The 16,362-nt window shown below is 41.8% G+C and overlaps 1 protein-coding gene across 3 annotated transcripts in view; it reads right to left on the bottom strand.

Moving 5' to 3' along the window:
• Positions 1 to 15,999, bottom strand: part of ANAPC5 (anaphase promoting complex subunit 5) — a 48,645-nt gene extending 32,646 nt beyond the window's left edge. Inside the window, exons 1-5 of one of the 3 annotated variants that reach the window (XM_004475468.5) lie at positions 15,643 to 15,999; positions 12,484 to 12,563; positions 11,946 to 12,055; positions 10,907 to 11,099; positions 874 to 940 (exon numbers count right to left, since the gene is read on the bottom strand). In XM_004475468.5, the coding sequence (XP_004475525.1) occupies positions 874 to 940; positions 10,907 to 11,099; positions 11,946 to 12,055; positions 12,484 to 12,563; positions 15,643 to 15,849 (657 nt within the window). In that variant the 5' untranslated portion in view covers positions 15,850 to 15,999. Of the gene's footprint in view, positions 1 to 873; positions 941 to 10,906; positions 11,100 to 11,230; positions 12,056 to 12,483; positions 12,564 to 15,642 lie in introns of those variants that run through there. The other 2 variants (XM_071209783.1, XM_071209784.1) reach the window with 2 other exon arrangements.
• Between the last annotated feature and the right edge of the window lie 363 nt (positions 16,000 to 16,362).

Below are 16,362 nucleotides of genomic sequence, written 5' to 3'. Positions count from 1 at the left end.
TTTATGTTCAGAATGTCTTTCCCCATCCAAAGTATTTTCTTCTAGTCTAATTACAGTTTTATACATTTTTATTTAAGACTTCAATCCATCTGCACTGAAAGGAGGTGTAAGGGTAAGGAGAGGATCCGGCTTAGTGTTTCCTCTATAGTTAAGCACTTGTCTTAACAGGTTTTCTAACCTATTTCAAATTCAACTTCAGAAGTAACTCTATCACTTGTATCTGAAACTCAACATTACATCTTTCTGCAGAAGGTAAATTAATAACAAAATTAGGGAAAGCTAGAAAGGTAGAGCAAACTATCAAAATTGTATGCTGTAAATAACATAGGAGAAAAATGTTCAGCTTACATTAGTGAGAAAATGAAAAAGTATAGCTCAAAAGCAGCAGCAAGTAGTGTGTGGAGTGAAGTATACTTATATCTTCAATACTTTGAAACGTATCCAAAAATAAGATGACAAACAATGGATAGCTAGAGGGCAATACTATGAGATAAAGATCACAAAATATCAATTGTCAAATTAAGGCAATGGGTGTGTGGGTATTTACTGCACAATGCTTCTCAACTGTTCTTCACATTTGAAAATGTCCATAATAAAATATTAAGGGAGGAGAAGCAAGTCTGCTAAATTACATGTCTTTGAAGTATATTAGCGACTACAACCACTAAATGAAGCTGCCTTGTAACCTCAATAGAAGAATAAAATCACTCAGCATAAAAAGGGACCCCTTGCTACCACTGCAATTTAGTGAAAAAAAGAGGACTAAGAGTAAGGGATGACACTGCAGATTCATTAACAAACCTAATGACATAAGAGATGTTTATAATTCCACAGGCTAAAAATGAGTTCACAAGAAACTACAGAATTACATACCTGCTGAGAAAGAAAAAATTCTGCTTGTTTTTGGGATAGAGGCCCACTGCAAGATACCTCTTCTTCCCTAGGAAAAAAAAAAAAATTAAAATAGTGGAAAATTAAGCAATAGTAAAAATGGTAACATTTACAAAATCTAATAGATTCTTATATCAGAAGAGTTCAAAACTTGTAAAATTAATTCTCTCCTCTCAGAAACAGAAAAGACATATTTAGAAAGTGATGTTACACAGTGAATGGACACAGAGAACAGACAACGGGGGGAAGGGAAGAGAAATAAATAAAAGAAATCTTAAAAATAAATAAATAAAATGAAAGTGATATTAAATGAACTGCCACAATACAATTATGGACAATGAAGATCCAGATTCTCTACACAGCTTCCAGCATGGTTTTGCTCAAATGCAAATCCATCATGCCAGCCTTGATTTAAAGCCAAGGAGAGCCCACCAAGTTCCAGAATTCAGGCCACACTGCTCAGCGGGGCAGGTGTGACCCTTCCTGAGCGGCCTCCCTCTCTCCTTTGCCTTCTCTTTCTCACCTTGGCTCCAGCTCTGATGAACCCCTTGCGGGTCTCCTTTCATGCCAAGATGCTTCTGCAGCTTTCTCAGCATACCATCCTTTTTTTTTTTTGAAGATTTATTTTTATTTATTTCTCTCCCCTTACTCCCCTCCCCCGTTGTCTGCTCTCTGTGTCCATTTGCTGTGTGGCCACTTGTATTGCTGTCTTGTGGTACTGGGAAACTGTGTTGATTTTTTGTTGTGTCATCTTGCTGCGTCAGCTCTCCGTGTATGCAGCGCCATTCCTGGGTGGGCTATGCTTTTTTCGTGTGGGGTGCAGCTCTCTTTGCAGGGCGCACTCCTTGCACGTGGGACACTCCTATGTGGGGGACACCTCTGCGTGGCATGGCACTCCTTGTGCGCGGCAGCACTGCGTGTGGGCCAGCTCACCACACAGGTTAGGAGGCCCTGGGTTTGAACCCTGGACCTCCCATATGGTAGGTGGATGCTCTATCAATTGAGCCAAATCTGCTTCCCACCATCCGTCTTTCAAGACTCACTCAAGTGTCACATCCTCCATGAACTTTTTCTGACGTCTCTTATTAGAGCTCCATCTGTCTCCTAGAGATGCTTATCATAGCACCTATGCTTTACCACATTTGTCGGTCCTTCCTTGCACTTATATGCCAATACCTAGTACTGTGCCCACACACACAGCAGGCACTCACGGTTTGTGGAATGAATGAAGTTTCTCTCTCCTTGCTACAAACACAACATGGTGCTGTATTCAAGAGAAGGAAAAAGAGGCTTCATCTAAGAAATAACATTTACCTAGAAGTTTAGATTACACAGAACCAATTAATAAGAAATGTATTAATATAAACCTAGACTTAAGAAATCTATATATGGATAAATATAAAATCTTATTTTGAGGGAAGCAGACTTAGCCCAATGGATAGGGCATCCGCCTACCACATGGGGGGTCTGCGGTTCAAACCCCAGGCCTCCCTGACCTGTGTGGAACTGGTCCATGTGCAGTGCTGATGTGTGCAAGGAGTGCCATGCCATTCAGGGGTGTCCCCGCATAGGGGAGCCCCACACACAAGGAGTGCGACCGTAAGGAGAGCTGCCCAGTGCGAAAGAAAGTGCAGCCTGCCCAAGAATGGTGCCGCACACAGGGAGAGCTGACACAACAAGATGACACAACAAAAAGAAACACAGACTCCCGGTGCTGCTGATAAGAATAGAAGTGGTCACAGAAGAACACACAGTGAATGGACACAGAGAGCAGACAACTGGGGGAGGGGGGAAGGGGAGAGGAAAAAAAAAAACTTAGAGTGTCTCATAAAAAAAAATCTTATTTTGAGAGCAAAATTTGAATGATATCCTTTTGCCATATGAGCCTGAAAAAAAACATTTCTCTAAATAGGATTATTATAAGTATAAAAATCAATATTTACTCACAAAGAACCTTCTTTAGGCACTGTGGGTCTAATACAGCAGTTCTCGAATTGTTCACTTGAACAATATATAAGCAGGTATTCTAAGGGGGAAAAATGCTTCCGAGGTTGAATAATTTGGGAAAAGCTGTATCCTCTACGCTTTTTGGAGATTCATAATGCACATTAAAGAAATGTAACAGAAAGAAATTTTGTTTACCTTTGCTATCAAGCTGATTAGACCAAAGAATCCTCTCCTCACATCTCTCAAGAGGCACTACTGTTCTAGAGGGAACACTTTGGTAAGATCTGCTCTAATATTTTCTTGGTTTTGTTCCAGAAACAAATTATCTAATAATCCCCAAGGCCATGTATCAGACTCTGCAACTACTGGAGCACTGCCAATAGCCAGCCCGGACCCAGGCCAAACAGAGGTCAGTGATGCAACAGGGACCTACAGGGAAATGGAAAAAAATTTACAGGACCAAATTCCCAAAGGGAAAACAGGTAAGAAGTCCTCTCCTCTTAAAATGTCCTTTAAACAAAGTAAGTCTACAGCTTAAACTAAATATGGTTGTACACAAAAAAATCTATGGACAAATGAGAATATGGATGAAAGTGGGCACACCACTACTAGTCTCAATCTTCTCTGAAGTTTATGACACTCGTTGTTATCAAATGCATTATTTATATAAAAACCCTTTCCAAAAAAAAGGATTTGAGGTAGCTTATAATAAAGGACATAGGAGCAAGAGTTCATAAAAGATAAAGAAAACATCAGTATCATGCAAAATAAAAAAGCTACAAATGAAGGGAAATATAGTTACTGTAAAAGAAGATCAAATTTGGCTATGGCACCCTCACATTTACAGTCAACTGATTTTTGACAAGGGTACTAAGTCTACACAATTGGAAAAGAATAGTCTCTTCAACAAAAGGTGCTGGAAAACTAGGAGTCTATATGCAAATGAACAAAGGTGGAACCCCTATCTCACATAATACATAAAAATCAACTCAAAGTGATGAGAGACCTAAATATGAGAACCAGAACGACAAAACTGCCAGAAGAAAATATAGAAAAACATCATAAGGACCTACTGGATTAGGCAATGGCTTCTCAGACTTTATACTGGCAGCATAAGCAACAAAAGAAAAAATAGATAAATGGGACCTCATCAAAATTAAAAACTTTAGTGCATCAAAGTACTTTACCAGGAAAGTAAAACAACCTACAGAATAAGAGAAGATATTTGGAAAATACATCTAGTGTTTAATATCTAGAATATATAATGAAATTCTACAATTCAACAACAAAAAGACAAAGAATCCAATTCTAAAATGCACAAATGAACATGAAAAAGATGCTCAACATTCTTAGCCATGAGGGAAATACAAATCAAAACCACAATGAGACACCATTTCATATCCACTGGAAAGGCCACCATTAAAAAAAATAGAAAATTACAAGGGTTGCAGAGAGTGTGGAGAAATAGGAATACTCATTAACTGCTGGGAGGAATGTAAAATGGGGCAACCGCCATGGCACAGTTTGGCAGTTCCTCACAAAGCTAAAAACAAAATTTCTATATGATCCAGCAATGTCACTTTTAGGTATATACCCAAAAGAATCGAAAGCAGGGATTTGAACAAACATTTGCACATTAATGTTTATAGTGACATTTTTCATAATTGCCAAAAGAAGGAAGCGATCCAAGTGTCCATCAGCTGATGAACAGATAAACCAAATGTGGTAAATACACATAATGGAATATTACTCAGCTGTAAAAAAGGAATGAAGTTCTGTTACATGCAACAACACGGATGAACCGTGAGGACATCACGCTGAGTGAAATAAGCCAGACTCAAAGAGACAAATATTATATGAGCTCACAGATATGAAATAATTAGAGCAAGTAAATTCATAGAGTTAAAATCTAGAATATAGGTTACCAGGGGATGGTGTAGGGGTAGGGAATGGAGAGTTAATGCTTAAATTGCACAGTTTCTATTTGGGATGATGGAAAAGTTTTGTTAATGGATGGTGGTCATGGTAGCACAACATTGTGAAGGTAATTAACAGTACTGAAATATACATTTGAATGTGGGTAAGGGGATTTTTGGGGTTGTATATATACTCATAGAATTTTTTTTAATTACATAGTTTTAAGAAGAAATGAAGTGGTGAAGCATATGACAACACGGATGAACCTGGAGGACGTGTTATGCTGAGTGAAGCAAGCCAGATACAAAAGGACAAATCCTGTATTATTGCACTATAATGAACTAAATATACTGTGTAAACTCATAGAATAACTAGAACATAGGTCATCAGAAAATAAACTGAGGTTAGAGAATGGAAAGCTGAGGGTTAACTTATACAGAATTGGTAAAAAGGTTGTTCATCTTTGGAAATGAAGAGAAAAGGTAAAAGCAATTCATAGTGTTTATAACTAGCAATGCTATTTTTGGGGTATGACAATGGTTGAAAGGGTAAGTCTAAGGTCATGTATATTATTAGAAGGAAAGCAAAAAATGTAACATGGAACGTATAGCATTGTGAAACATGAATAAGTGAAATATGAATATGGGTAATAATTGCATATATAAGACTGTTTTTCTCTGAAACTGAGCAAACATATGTAAATGTTACAAGATGTTAATATCAGGCAAAACAAAAAACAAAACAAAACAAAAATCCACACAAACGTTATGCTAAAGTGAAAGAAACCAGACACAAAATACTACATATTATATGATTCCATTTATATAAAATGTAAACATAAATCAATTTATAACGATGGAATTAAATTAGTGATTATGTAGGGCTGGGGAAGGATAGAGGGATTGAGAGGAGACTGCTAAGGGTTATGGAGTTTTTCTTTTTGGAATAATGAAATTGTTTTAAAATTTTCTGTGGTGATAAATGCACAACACTGTGATTACACTAAAAGCTGTTGATTATACACTTTAGATATGTGAATATAACTCAATAAAACTACTTTTTTAAAAAATTGTTTTTAAACTGCCTATGGCTTCCATAGTAGCAGCCATGGTTGACGTCTCCAAGTGTAGGAAGAGCAAGTAAAATTATCATGGTCCAACTCATCCTTTACTGACACCACTCTTTGCATCCTCAGGGCCTCAGGAACACAGATAAGAGTAACTCAAAAAAAAAAAAAACCATATAAAAGGTATTCAATTTAGGAAGAGAGTTAGAATATATATATATTTTTTTTTTAAACACTATCAATAATTTTTTTTTTTGAGGTACTGGAGACTAGAAATTCAACCCAGGAAGTCATATGCAGGAAGTCGGCATTCAACCACTGAGCCACATCGGCTTCCCTGAGTTGTTTTTTCGTTTGTTTTGCCTGTTGTTTGCTTTTTTTGTTTTTTTAGGAAGCACTGGGAACTGAACCCAGGACCCCGTATGTGGGAGGCAGGCACTCAACTGTTTGAGTCACATCCACTCCCCTATACTCTGCTTATACATCCAGTTATCAGCTGAAACAAAACTGTAGACTTATTACGTTAAGGGACCTTAACCTGCAGTCCGTGGGTAGGCCTTAAGGAGTCTGTGAACCTTTTAAAATCACATGCACACGTTTGTGTGGCTGTGCATTTTTAATGGGGAGAGAGTCCATGGCATTCAACACATTCTCAAAAGGAACCTGGAAATTCCCCTGAAAAGCTATACTGCCATAGTCAAAATTTTAAAATATAGTATACGGTCAATCAACAAAGATTTTGTGAGCATTTTTAACGTATAAAACACCAGTCTAGATCCTGGGAGGAAAAATAACACCTTATTGGGCAGAGAGTCTTTAAGAAGGCTAAGACCAGCCTAAATGAAAAGACGACAGCAAAAGATAAATGCCAATATGAATATGAAGTCTGTACTCAGAAAAAGGAGCGATCATTTCAGGCATTTGAAAGTTGGGAAGGACTGGAGAAAAATGAGGAGGAAGGAAGGTGGCATTCCTGGAAAGGAAAACGACACAGAATGGGAAAAGGCGTGGCATGCTGGCAGGAGATGAGCAGACCTGGCTGCTGAGAAGCAGTAGACCAGGTCAGAAAGGTCAATTGCAGGAGGTCTCAAATGCCACCTGGAGGAGAATTCGTGGGACTGCTGAAGACTGTTAAGCTGGGGTGACAAAAGCAGGGGAAAAGGGTTAGTAACCACCAACCGAGGCCGTAAGGACCTGGACCTGTTTGTGGAGTGAGACCAGAAGGGGTGACCCGGACCCTGCTGTCCTCCCCAACCTCTTGTGCGCAGGCCACAGGCTCCTCCTCCTCTCTGTCCCTCCAATGCGTCAACTTGGCCGTGACTTGGGAGCTCTGCGTCTGCCATGCCCTCCGGCAGGAACGCTCTCGAGCAGCCCTTCTGAGCTGGCTCCTCGCCCAGCCCTCAGTCTGGAGAGGCAACAGCAGCCCATGCCTGGCACTCTTGATCCCTGGGCCCCATTTCATTCCTCTGCTCGCTGATCCCTCTCTGAAGTGACGTGACTTATTAATTTCCTACCTCTCCACTATCTGTCCCTCCCACATGGCTCTGTGAGGGCAGGGGCTCTGTCTTCTTCACTGAGAGCACAGCACCTAGCATAGTGCCTGGCACACAGTAAGAGCGTGGGAGATTTATATTAAATCACTGGGAAGTGAAGAAATATCAGAGGATTTCCACTTTTGTTAGCGCCTTTGGAAAACAGAGTAGTTCAAGCAGCTCACAGTCTAGCTGCCTCCACTGCAAACGCACGAGGTGTAATCTTACAGCGCTGTCTGGGCTCACATTGCCATAGCAAGCCACTGAAAGCTGAAGCAAAATTTCACAGATATTCCTCCTCTGTCACTGGGTTAAATCAACAACAACAAAACACTTGGCAAAAATTTGTTGATTATTTCTTCCCTTCTAAATCAACAACTGGGTACCCACTTTCCTTTTTTTTTAAGGCAGTACCAGGGACTGAACCCAGGACCTCATACATGGGAAGCAGGCACTCAACCACTTGAGCTACATCTGCTCCCAGGTACACATTTTTAAATAGGTATAATTCCATTGTTGGATGAGATATTTGCAAGCTATGAAATATTACTTACTGTAATATTCTAATTTTAGTAGGAATTTCCAGAGCAAGAAAAATACTTTCCCTGAAAAAAAGAAAGCTAAAAGCATTCTAATAGCTAAAAAAAGAGAAAGAGGAAAAGAAATAGAGAAAAAAAAGGAAGAAAGGAAAAAAGAAAGAGAAAGAAGAAAGAGGCTTCTTATAATACAGTAGAACAATGGACAAGACCAAAAAAGGAAAAAACAAAAATTTCCTTTTTAAAAATTCCTTTTTAAAAATGTTTGTAAATATATCCTGAAAAATATGAGGTAAAATTACATTTAAATGATATATTTCTTAATTTGATGAAATTCCATTCACTAAATGTACACTATTTTCCAAAACCATTTATTTTTACAGTTAAATATACCAGATTAAACACAAATGAATTCTTAAAATAGATTAAAAACCCCAAAAAGATGCAGATAAGCTGAATTAAAACAAAATTAATATAGGAGAAATCAAACCAAAATAAAAGAAGTCCAAATTACAACATATTTCTGAAGAAGTGACTGTTTGCTACCTAAGCATATAGAGGGACAAGAGCCACACTGTCGTAGACATGTTCCTTCAAGAATTAGCTAGACAAGAAAATAGACGATGACAATACCTAACACTTGCTGAACATGTTCTCCAGAGCAGGCACTGTTCTAAATACTTTATAGGAATTTATCATTTCATTCTCGCAACGACCCTCCGAGGAGATGGCCTGATCCCCTTTTGCAGATGAGGAAACCAAAGCACTGAGTGTGAGAAACTTGCTCATGGCCTCACAGGTAATAAGGGAAGGAGGCGGCGGGCTTGGCCCAGTGGTTAGGGCGTCCGCCTACCACATGGGAGGTCCAGGGTTCAAACCCCGGGTCTTGACCCGTGTGCAACTGGTCCATGAGCAGTGCTGATGCGCGCAAGGAGTGCTGTGCCACGCAGGGGTGTCCCCCGAGTACGGGTGCCCCACGCACAAGGAGTGCGCCCCGTAAGGAGAGTCGCCCAGCGCGAATCAAAGTGCAGCCTGCCCAGGAACGGTGCCGCACACACGGAGCGCTGACACAACAAGATGACGCAACAAAAAGAAACACAGATTCCCGTGCCGCTGACAACAGAAGTGGACAAAGAAGACGCACCAAAGAGACACAGAGAACAGACAACCAGGGTGGGGGGGAGAAGGGGAGAGAAATAAATAAATAAATAAATAAACAAACAAATAAATAAATAAATAAAAATAAAACGGGAAGGAGCTGGTCCTCGAACCCAGTGGTCTGACCCCAGGGCCAGACTCAACCCCACAATGTACTACAATGTACTACTTTTCCACTAATAAGAAGCATGGTAAGCAACTGTAAATAACTAGGTTTTTGGAAGAACTCCATGTTTCTATAATCTTGCCCCCATTTTGTGCTGAACAAATCCTTTCTTCAAAAGCAGGACAACGGCACTCGTTGGAACCGCAGGGAAGCATTCCCAGGGTATACACAACGATGTTATACCACCTGCCTCGGCGGGACTGGCGAGCCCACTTAGGGCAGGGGGCTTACTTCTCCTGGCTCTGAACACGCTGTACTGTAACGATCGATTTATGGACAGGGAATATGAATACTATTTATACAAACACACACACAAAAATGTTTTACCCCCAAGCCTGAGGAGTTTACTGGGTAACAGCAGGTGGGGAGAGGGGAAGTGAGACAGCGACCAGCGTGGGCAAAAGGCTACGAACTTTGACTCCCTGCATTCACTCATCCCACACAAACTGAAGGAGCACAGCAGATTACCAGGGAGCACGTACGAAGCACTAGAGATAACGCAGGGAAATAAGACAGAGAAGAGGCTTAGCTCTCAAAGGATGCCAACACAGAGGAAACAGGCAGACACGAGTAAATACATTTAAAAGGCTACTTGGTGATGACAGCTATGAAGGAAATAAAGAAGCTGGAGGTATTTGGGGTGGGGGCTATTCAGATTGGGGAAGGGCTGTCTGAGGACTCTGGAGCTGAGATCCTAACAGCAAGCTAGGTGAAGAGCACTCCAGGTGACCTGAGGCAGAGATTAGCTTGGAGCATTCCAGAAACTGAAAGAAAACCAAAGCAGCTGGACGGCTGTGAATGAACGGGCAAGTTCATGAGAAAGGGGCCAGAGAAGAAGAGGGGGCCAGGTCTCACAGGCACCAAGGCACAGCAAACCTGGATTTCTGTCTAAAGCCCAAGGAGAGCTGCCGGAGGGTTTGGCGTGAAGTGCGCCACGACAGGATTTACATGTTTAAAAGTTCAACTGATACTGCGTGAAGAACAACTGAGTGCAGGCAAGGAGACTGGTGAGGAGGCCAGAGCAGTCACCCAGGGAAGAGATCTGATGCTTAGACAATGGGCTAGCAGCGGCAATGGAGAGAAATGAACAAATTCCAAATATACTCTAGAGGAAGAGCTGCCCCATCTGCTGAAGGGCTGGAGACGAGTGAAGGGGAGGGAGGAACAACGAGGTGTGAGTTTTGTGGAGACCTTAGCAGGCACTCAATAAGTTCTCAATGACTGGATCAATTTTAATTCACTCGGATGTATGAATTGGGTAATTTGAGAAGAGTTAAATAAAAGACACTATACAAAAGAGAGGCAGAGAATAGGGAAGCCGTAAGGGACATTATGGTGCTAAGGGCTGTGGAGTCCTTTACACCCTAGGCCTGGAAGACCCCTTCCTAGTAATCAGACCCCAGAGCTGTGCAGAGCGAGCCGCAGCACTACCAGGTGCAGCCAGCCAACCAGGTCCCTGAAGAAAGGCAGCTGGCCAATCAACACCCTGACCTCACTCTCTGCACTCCAGATTTCCTGCCAGTGCCTCTCACTGGCCAATCAGAAGTCGAGGGGAAGGAGCCCACCAATGCAGCTCATATGGGTCAACTTCTGGGAGCATAGAGCAGGGTAGAGAATGGAATGAGGATTTAACTGGGCTTGAAACAATGCTATGGGACAAGAAAGGGACCCCCGTCAGAAAAAAAGAAGTTACCTGACAGATAGGTCAAGTTCTTCCTTTTCCATTTTTCTTTCACCCTCTTCCCGACTGGTTAGTTCCATATCAGTATCTTCCACTGTCTTTTTCTCACCATTTTGGAAGTACTGCTGAAGGGCAGTGTACAGTTTAAACACTTGGCTGAAAGAAAGCTTACTATAGGCCAAGATCATGTGGCGCAGAAACAAGCCTACAAAGTAAGACACAGACAAGGTCAAGTCATTAAGTGAAATCCAGGCAACACAATGGCAGTGACTGTTTGTCACTATATTTCCTTCAAAAGAATAAAAACGAGACACTTCCAGTTGCTGTTCTCTCTACCTGGAATGTTCTTTGCCGTCCTTTATGAGTTGGTTTCTTCTGATGCAAAGCTCAGTCCTCCCACCCTCATGACAGCATCATTAACCATCACAGCCTCCAGGTGTTAACTACCTGAGATTGTCTTATTTGTTGACTTTTTATCATCTGGCTTCCCCATCAGAATGTAATCTTCATAAAAGTAAGGTCTGTGTCTAGCTGGTAAGCCCAGAGCCTGGCACATAAAGACCAATAAGTAACTGATATTGAATAACATAAAAGTTACCATGCAAAACCACCAGATGGACAGGAGCATGATATAAAGCTAATGGAAGAGTGTCCAGAAATGTCTTGTATGCTCTCACCTTACATCCCCCATCAATAATTGGTCTTCATTCTCGTCCCTGTGCTATGTCGGGTTGGTGACTCTCACAGTGAGCAGAGTAAAACAATGCAGTCAAGTGGGCCAGAGGACTGTGAGCAGGAGCTGGGAAACGCTAAAAGCTCCCAGGGACCAGACTAAAACTCCAGCTAATGGAGACAAAAACAGAAGGTGCTCTTGCACAAGGCAATTATTTAAACAGAGATCAAAATGGCAAGGCAATAAATGTAAACTATCACACAGCCAGCCCTTCCACTGTGCTTGTTGACAAATATAGCAGAGTAATGATACATGGGATTTACACAGCTATGGATGTGAATGAAAATGCTCTCTGCTCTTCTTAGAAGTGTTTCATACCTACTACACTGGTTTTGTGAACCTCTGGTTCGGTTCCAGAAAAAGAATCTGAAAGATCATCAAAAAACTGTTCCATATCCTTCAACTCGCCTTCTGCCATAAGTTTGATTCTGAATGAGAAAATTGAGGTATACAATTTAGTAGCACCCTTTGAACAGCTTCTTACATTTTATATTTCACAATTATCATCTAAAATGAATCTATGTTAAAAGCAATTCAGAGGTTCACATAAAATTGTGGTATATAAAATAAATTTATTATTTTAAAATGTCATTCTCACATTTCTTAACCAAAACATTTATAATAGTATCACTAAAAACAAGGCAGATTCATAGATATTAAGAAATTTTGACCAAAAAAATGGTGCATAATAGGTCTAATGTTATTCATTAAATATATATATATAAAGTCAAGATACTTGGGTAAAAACCTAGAATAATAATGACATATTTTTTCAATAATTAATTACCATGTGCCCTTTGAAATTTTCATCTACTCTGGCATCTTTTCATAAAGAAAAGAAGAAAATGAAATTTACCTGATCTGTACCGAATTTGCCAGCTGAGGGCAAGATTCCTCAATTAACTTGTACAGTTTTGACAGTGTAATATCTGGGCCCTGGGTAAAGAAAAGAGAGGGAGGTTATGGATAAATTTTTAAAAACTGGAGACTGAGAAAGAATTGCAAACATGATTCACTTAGTCAACCGCTCTGCTTTAACAATCATTCCAAATCTCAAATCAGGAAGGGAAAAAGCTACCTGAAAAACGAAATTAACACTTCACATTGGCATACCATTTTCATCTAGTGGGTGGGATAGTTTTAAATGGGGGGAAAAAAGCACAGCATTTATAGTCAGAGCACTCCACGCTTCCTTCCTTTTCTGTTTGGGAGGCATGGCAAAGGAAACTGAGCCCTGGTCTCTTTTATCAGTGAAGCTGAAATAACCATACCCCTAGCTTGTGTCAAAGATTAAGTAAAAAACCGTGAAGTGCTTTTGTAACTGTAAAACAATACAAATGCAGGTGTTTTATTTTTCACAACCATAATGTCATTTGATCCTTCCCAAAACCCTGCAAGGGAAACTGTGCCAAAGTCCATTAGAAAGTCCTGTTAGAGCAGAGTATGCAACCTCAGCTATCAAGGTGTATTTAGGGAAACAGACTTGGCCCAGTGGTTAGGGCGTCCGTCTACCACATGGGAGGTCCGCGATTCAAACCCCGGGCCTCCTTGACCATGTGGAGCTGGCCCATGAGCAGCGCTGATGCGCGCAAGGAGTGCCCTGCCACACAGGGGTATGCCCCGTGTAGAGGAGTCCCACATATGAGGAGTGCACCCCATAAGGAGAGCCGCCCAGTGTGAAAGAAAGTGCAGCCTGCCCAAGAATGGCGCCGCACACACGGAGAGCTAACACACAAGAGAGCTGACACACAAAAAGAAACACAAATTCCCGGTGCCGCTGATAAGGATAGAAGCAGTCACAGAAGAACACAGAATGGATACAGAGAGCAGACAACCAAGGGCCGTAAATAAATAAATCTTAAAAAAAAAAAGGTATGTTTATTCTTACTGTGGAATATAATGCAGCTGTTAAGAAGAATGAAGCAGGGAAACGGACTTTGGCCCAGTGGTTAGGGTGTCCGTCTACCACATGGGAGGTCCGCGGTTCAAACCCCGGGCCTCCTTGACCCGTGTGGAGCTGGCCATGCGCAGCGCTGATGCGCGCAAGGAGTGCCGTGCCACGCAAGGGTGTCCCCCGCCCCACGCGCAAGGAGTGCGCCCATGAGGAGAGCCGCCCAGCGTGAAAAGAAAGAGCAGCCTGCCCAGGAATGGTGCCGCCCACACTTCCCATGCCGCTGACGACAACAGAAGCGGACAAAGAAACAAGACGCAACAAATAGACACCAAGAACAGACAACCGGGGGAGGGGGGGAAATTAAATAAATAAATAAATCTTTAAAAAAAAAAAAAAAGAAGAATGAAGCAGATCTGTTCAAAAGTAGTAACATGGAAAGATCTACAGGACATATTAAATGAAAGGAGCAAGTTGTGGAATGTAAGCAGCATTTATATGAACAAAGCCAGATTAAATTAAAAGCATACATATATGCATACCTATAATCATATGCACCTATCTATATACACAAACACACACATATAGGAAAAGGTCTAGAAAGATCCATTTCAAACAGTTACTCAATAAATAGTTGCTGAATCAATGATTATCAACAGTGATAATCTCCGGGAGGGAATGGGATTACAGAAGACCAATAACATTTCCTTCTATCAATTTTTGTATTATTTGAAGTGTTTGATGAATCTTTGTCTATGTAGTTTTGTTTAAAAAATAATTTTTAAAGTCAAACAATAAGTCAAAGGAATTCAGGTCTGGTTGGAATATCTCTAAACAAATTCTATATATACTCTATGGAAACCATATAGTATATAGCCAGGCAAAGAACCAGAAAAGAAAATTCCGGACAGGAAAAACAGCACAAAGACACAAGAATTATTGTTTTGGCTCCTTTCTCTATTTTCCAAATTTTTAGTATTGTGACTTTTATTTGAATAAGGTGGAAATGCACTTAAAATAATAGAAATGGGGACAGGACTAAGAGTGTTTAGAGACCATGGCCCCTTTAACTAACTGGGCAAGTCACTTAGACTCTTGGGCCTCAATGTCTGCCCACCCCCCTCCACCCCCCTCAAATACAGATGATGGAATAAAAATAAAGCCCTTCATAAACTAGACGGAGTTGCAGAAATGCAAGTCTGGGTAATAATTTTACCAAGGGTACCTCTTCAAATCCCATTGTTTGGGGGCCCAGGACCTGAGCTCCTCCTCTCTGCTGCCACTGTTCTTAAAACCGACGACTGCTCCTCCTTCAAACCCCACCTTCACCCTGCACCTCTTCTGAGAAATCCTCCCCATTCACTTGAATACACCCATTCACCTTTGGGAGGGCATATTACACTTCATTTCTCACACACATATTTACCAGGCACTTTTGGGGCTTTGAGACTGCAAGGGTGAACATAAACAGGACAATTTATGGAGGCTACACTCTAGTGGAGGAGAGAAACATCAACCACATCATCACACAAATAAATGGAAAAACCACTCCCGATATATGGCCTACAGGAACCAATATAATGAAAATAATAGTTAACACTGATTGGGCATACATTATGTGCCAGGCACCGTGAAATGCTTTATATGGAGCTTCTAACTGAACACGGCCAACCAATGAAAGCATTTGTTTTAAGTAGAGAAAGTTGCGATCCAAAGAGGTTAAGAAAGTCGCTAGTTAATTGGAAGAGCTAGGAACTAAGTGTGCAAAATTAAAGACAACACTGGGAAGTGGTAAGCAGTCGTTAAGTGCCTACTAATCAACCTTAGCTTTTAGTCTGATGTCATTATGACTATTATGACATTATTATTACTATTGTGTCTCCAACGTTAAGCACTGTGTGTTGTACAGAGGATGGGGGATCTGAGAAAATGCGTGCACTGCGCTCGCCCGATTGTAAGTGCTCAATGAGTGTCAGCTGCTGGTCCTCCAGGGCAGGGAGGGTGTCTGATGAAGTCCGTCCCCAGGCTCAGGCGGGTGTCGCACACAGCGCCGGGGCTCAGTCAGGGTTTGCTGAGTGAGCCGGGACGAGCGGGAGCCAGCGGGAGCCAGCGGGGGCGCCTCACCTGCAGCAGCGGAAGGAGCAGCTGGTTGAGCCTGCGCCGCTCCAGGAGGCTGACGGCGCCCTCGCCCGTGCGGCCCATTTCGTTCAGCAGCACCAGCACCGCGATCTTATACGGAGTCACCCAGTCCTTGATGCCGAACACGTTGGCATGGACTACCCCATTGGTCATCATGGGGTTGAAGTAGAGGCTCTCGTGGACGCTGGCCATGGCGGCCGGGAGGAAACCCCAGGTGGCCACCGCCCGCGACGCCCAGGTTCCACCTCGCGGCAAAATACGAGACCCGTTCTAGGCCTCCACCTACCCGCGCCGCATCCCAGGAAAGGAAGGGTCTCGCGCGCGCCGCATGCCGTCGGCCAATCAGAGCACCCAAGGAGGAGCACATAGGAGAGCATTGACCAATGAAAATGTCAAGAAGTGCGGTGAGGGGTGGAGCAATGTTAGTGCTCCCAAAGACTGATTCCCTACAGAAACTTTTGCCCGAGGAGAAGAGGTACCTGGGCGGCGTGGACTCGCCCTGGTGACACTTGGGGGCCGGAGCTGAAGGGCCAGAGGCGCTGCCCTTTTTTTTTTTTTCCATTTAATTTGAAAACAATTATAAAATAATTTTTTTTAATGATTGTGTTTAAAAGCAATGAAGTTAAATTTGCACCTTGAAATCTTGTGTTTCATTCATTACATTAATTTTAAACTCAAAAGTCATTTAACTTTTTTTTTTTTTAA

Source organism: Dasypus novemcinctus, chromosome 19 (genome assembly GCF_030445035.2).
Source record: "Dasypus novemcinctus isolate mDasNov1 chromosome 19, mDasNov1.1.hap2, whole genome shotgun sequence".
Lineage (NCBI taxonomy): Eukaryota > Metazoa > Chordata > Mammalia > Cingulata > Dasypodidae > Dasypus > Dasypus novemcinctus.
This window is presented reverse-complemented; position numbering and strand designations above follow the sequence as displayed.